Source organism: Phyllobates terribilis, unplaced genomic scaffold, assembly GCF_046119375.1.
Source record: "Phyllobates terribilis strain yellow unplaced genomic scaffold, ASM4611937v1 Scaffold_9__5_contigs__length_417890890, whole genome shotgun sequence".
Taxonomy (NCBI): domain Eukaryota; kingdom Metazoa; phylum Chordata; class Amphibia; order Anura; family Dendrobatidae; genus Phyllobates; species Phyllobates terribilis.
In genome coordinates this window covers 359,968,832-359,972,209 of record NW_027362769.1, presented here as the reverse complement: position 1 = coordinate 359,972,209, position 3,378 = coordinate 359,968,832, and the positions used below count along the sequence as shown (strand labels likewise).

The window sequence follows — 3,378 nt, the reverse complement described above, 5'->3', positions numbered from 1 at the left end:
ACCTTCAAAAAGAGCCTGAAGACCCACCTCTTCCGACAAGCCTACAACCTGCAGTAACCACCACTCCACAAATAATGCTGCACGACCAGCTCTACCCTCACCCATCACTTGTAGACTGAGCCATCGCAGGCAGGGACCTCGCTCCTCATGTACCAGTCGCCATCACATGGTGTTCAAGATTATTGTAATTGCTCTTGTATGTATACCCCTTCTTCACATGTAAAGTGCCATGGAATAAATGGCGCTATAATAATAATCTGATGTGGAAATATGTAGTAGAGTCACATTCTTCTCACTGCAGGACCTGGATCCAATGGTCTGTAGTAACCGCGGATCAGTGTTATCTCACTAGTGTTAGAATTACTGTCCGCCGTTCTCCCCAATATGGGAAGAACAAAACTTACACTGATGAGAACCGGACACCTGAGCGATCTACCAGTCAGAATACAGAGATCACCAGTGCACAGTAGAGATCAGCTCCCGGCACAGCAACAGGAGATTGTAGCCTCTCACTTAGAAGATGTGGTGGCTCTGAAAAGAGCCTTTGGGTTGTCAGGATGGAGCAGAGAATACAATTAACCTCCGAAGCCGTAGAGAGTGCGGCCCTGGCGCTTGAGCGCGTACACCACGTCCATAGCGGTGACGGTCTTCCTCTTGGCGTGCTCGGTGTAGGTGACGGCGTCACGGATCACGTTCTCCAGGAAGACTTTCAGGACACCGCGAGTCTCTTCATAGATGAGGCCGGAGATGCGCTTGACGCCTCCTCTGCGAGCGAGACGGCGGATGGCAGGCTTGGTGATGCCCTGGATGTTATCACGGAGCACCTTCCTGTGCCGCTTGGCACCGCCCTTCCCGAGACCTTTCCCTCCTTTACCGCGACCAGACAGCCTCTAAATAGTCAGTAGAAAAATGACTAAACCGCACCGACTCTTCTTTTATATAGCGTATCAGTGGACCAGAGAGAAAACTGCAGAGATGCCGCGTTTCCAGGGCGGGTCTTACAGAATCTACATTAGCTCCTCCTTCCTCTGCTGATTGGCTGAACACAGAACTGTTGGGGAGTTTGAATTTCCCGCTCATTGTGCAGTTTCCGCAGCGTCTAATATATATTTTTCCCTGTGATGAGAAATGTGTCAGATACAGTCCATAAATAAAAGGGCAGACACGACACCAACCTCCTGCAAGTGAGATGAAGCTGAGTAGAAGCATCAGATCACTGCTGAATATACAGATAGCGGCACTGACAGTGATTAACCCCCACTTCCATCATACCAGCATATTCCTAACATGCTATTCACATCTCCATGGTCATTTCCGCATCTTACTACTCCCCTCATCATCCCTTGCCATGGCTTCATTCTGTACAATCTACATGTATTAATACATGTGACATTCTGGCTGCTCCCGGTGACTAATCTATAGGATCCTGACTGAGCTCTGTGACGTTTCCAAAACGGGCTTGTCACTTCTGATAGAATTGCTCTTGGGGTGCGGTGATTTGCCAGGAGCAGCAGCATGTGACCATGCCTGGACACGATCAGAGGAGGATTGTGGCAGCCAGGATTATTGCCTCTTCTAAGGACAGTGCAGGGAGGAAGCAGCGGTCAGCAGCACTGCTCCGATACTTAATATTTTGCCACCACTGGGATTTTCCGCTCATCAGAAATGACAATATTTACTTTCTCCTAATAACACTTGTATTGTAATTGACAGAGATCATAAAACTCAGATATCACTTGTTTCTTCATTTGAGGATTTGCACTTAGAGAACATTTGTTATCTTCCTGTAGAAGATAATGACAACAGCTCAGATTGAGCAAATAAAAAAGGAACCGTATAAATAACAAAATCACTGAGCAGCTGATTGATTCTCATTCCAGTGGTCCCATATCCAATGGAGAATACACTGTGATCTGAAAGGTGATTACATGAATGTGCTCAGTGGAGTTTATCTATAGACCGGACACTTCTCTTCACAGCAGAAGTAGTAACACAATTACATGTAGAAGCTGCGGAAACTACAAGGAGCGGGAAATTCAAACTCCCTAACGTCCTGTGTTCAGCCAATCAGCAGAGGAAGGGGAGGAGCTAATGTTAATAGTTACCGAATAGGAAGTCCCCGCTCAGGGGCTGATGGCTTTTTCTGTTCTTTGTCCTTCTGGATCACGTGGTTTCAGGACTGTCGGATATCAGGAAATTTGCTTGTGTTGAGCGATCAATGGTCTCTTGGTTCCATACAGGAATTTCTATCATTTCCAGGATCGAGGGAACAGTATCCGCTTTCTATAACACAAAGTGCAGAACTGATTCTAACAATGGTGACTCCATCACACCAGCAATATTCCGAGTGCCGGGAATATAAAGAAACGAGATACTGCAGTTTACAGAGAACTTTGAAAGAAGGAGGTGGGGATTTTATAAAATGTAGGTTAATATTATCTAGATAAACCTACTACAGAGCTGCAGAGGATATTAGTCTCTTAATCCTGATGCGTTTTCAGGATCAGACCCGTGCGGCTGATAGGAGTCAGCGAGTGTTCACAGGAGATAGCGCTGGATAATGGACGTCCTATAATGATCGCATCATATACACCAAGAAATCTGCGCATTTATCCCTTCAAAACACAGTCCAGACTCCTAATACATTAAATAAAGCTGATATTATTGGATGTGCGGCAGGATCGGTGCGAAAACTAGTGGGGATACGAATATTAAGTGGTTGAATGAGTAGAATGTACTTCGTGTAGTAATCAATCATTTCTACACACCCTTATAACTGCATTGGAGGGAATAATCCCCCCAGATACCAACTGCAGACTGAGAAGAGAACTGAGCGCCCCTGATGTTACTGAGCACAAGTGAACACTCAGCAGAATATGAAGCAGATGTGAGGGATCAGCTCCTTATTATGGAGGATTTGGTGGCTCTGAAAAGAGCCTTTGTTATAGTCAGACGTGTAGGACGGATCTAAGCTCTCTCCCCACGGATCCGGCGGGCCAGCTGGATGTCTTTGGGCATGATGGTGACCCTCTTAGCGTGGATCGCGCACAGATTTGTGTCCTCGAACAGCCCCACCAGATAAGCCTCGCTGGCCTCCTGCAGCGCCATGACGGCCGAGCTCTGGAAGCGGAGATCGGTCTTGAAGTCCTGGGCGATTTCTCTCACCAGGCGCTGGAAGGGAAGCTTACGGATCAGCAGCTCGGTGGACTTCTGGTAACGGCGGATCTCACGGAGAGCGACTGTCCCTGGCCGGTAGCGGTGAGGCTTCTTCACTCCGCCAGTGGCGGGAGCGCTTTTCCTGGCGGCCTTAGTGGCCAGCTGCTTGCGGGGAGCTTTCCCTCCGGTGGATTTACGAGCGGTCTGCTTAGTTCTGGCCAT

At 47.8% G+C, this 3,378-nt stretch overlaps 2 protein-coding genes across 2 annotated transcripts; both read right to left on the bottom strand.

The window, feature by feature from the left end:
* Window positions 1–575: 575 nt before the first annotated feature.
* On the bottom strand, window positions 576–1,080 carry LOC141161362 (histone H4-like). The gene is made up of 2 exons (XM_073646170.1): window positions 1,003–1,080; window positions 576–890 (listed from the first exon to the last, which is right to left on the bottom strand). Exons 1-2 carry the CDS (start codon window positions 1,078–1,080, stop codon window positions 576–578), a joined length of 393 nt encoding a protein of 130 aa, XP_073502271.1.
* Window positions 1,081–2,951: 1,871 nt separating this feature from the next.
* Window positions 2,952–3,378, bottom strand: LOC141161062 (histone H3). Its single transcript, XM_073645847.1, has one exon. The coding sequence runs from the start codon at window positions 3,376–3,378 to the stop codon at window positions 2,968–2,970; it is 411 nt and encodes a 136-aa protein (XP_073501948.1). The 3' UTR covers window positions 2,952–2,967.

Coding starts and splice junctions, on each gene's coding strand:
- LOC141161362 (XM_073646170.1), bottom strand. CDS start 1,080: ATGAGCGGGAAATTCAAACTCCCCAACAGTTCTGTGTTCAGCCAATCA. Junction 891..1,002: donor GAGGAGCTAATGTAGATTCT/GTAAGACCCGCC, acceptor CTGACTATTTAG/AGGCTGTCTGGTCGCGGTAA.
- LOC141161062 (XM_073645847.1), bottom strand. CDS start 3,378: ATGGCCAGAACTAAGCAGACCGCTCGTAAATCCACCGGAGGGAAAGCT.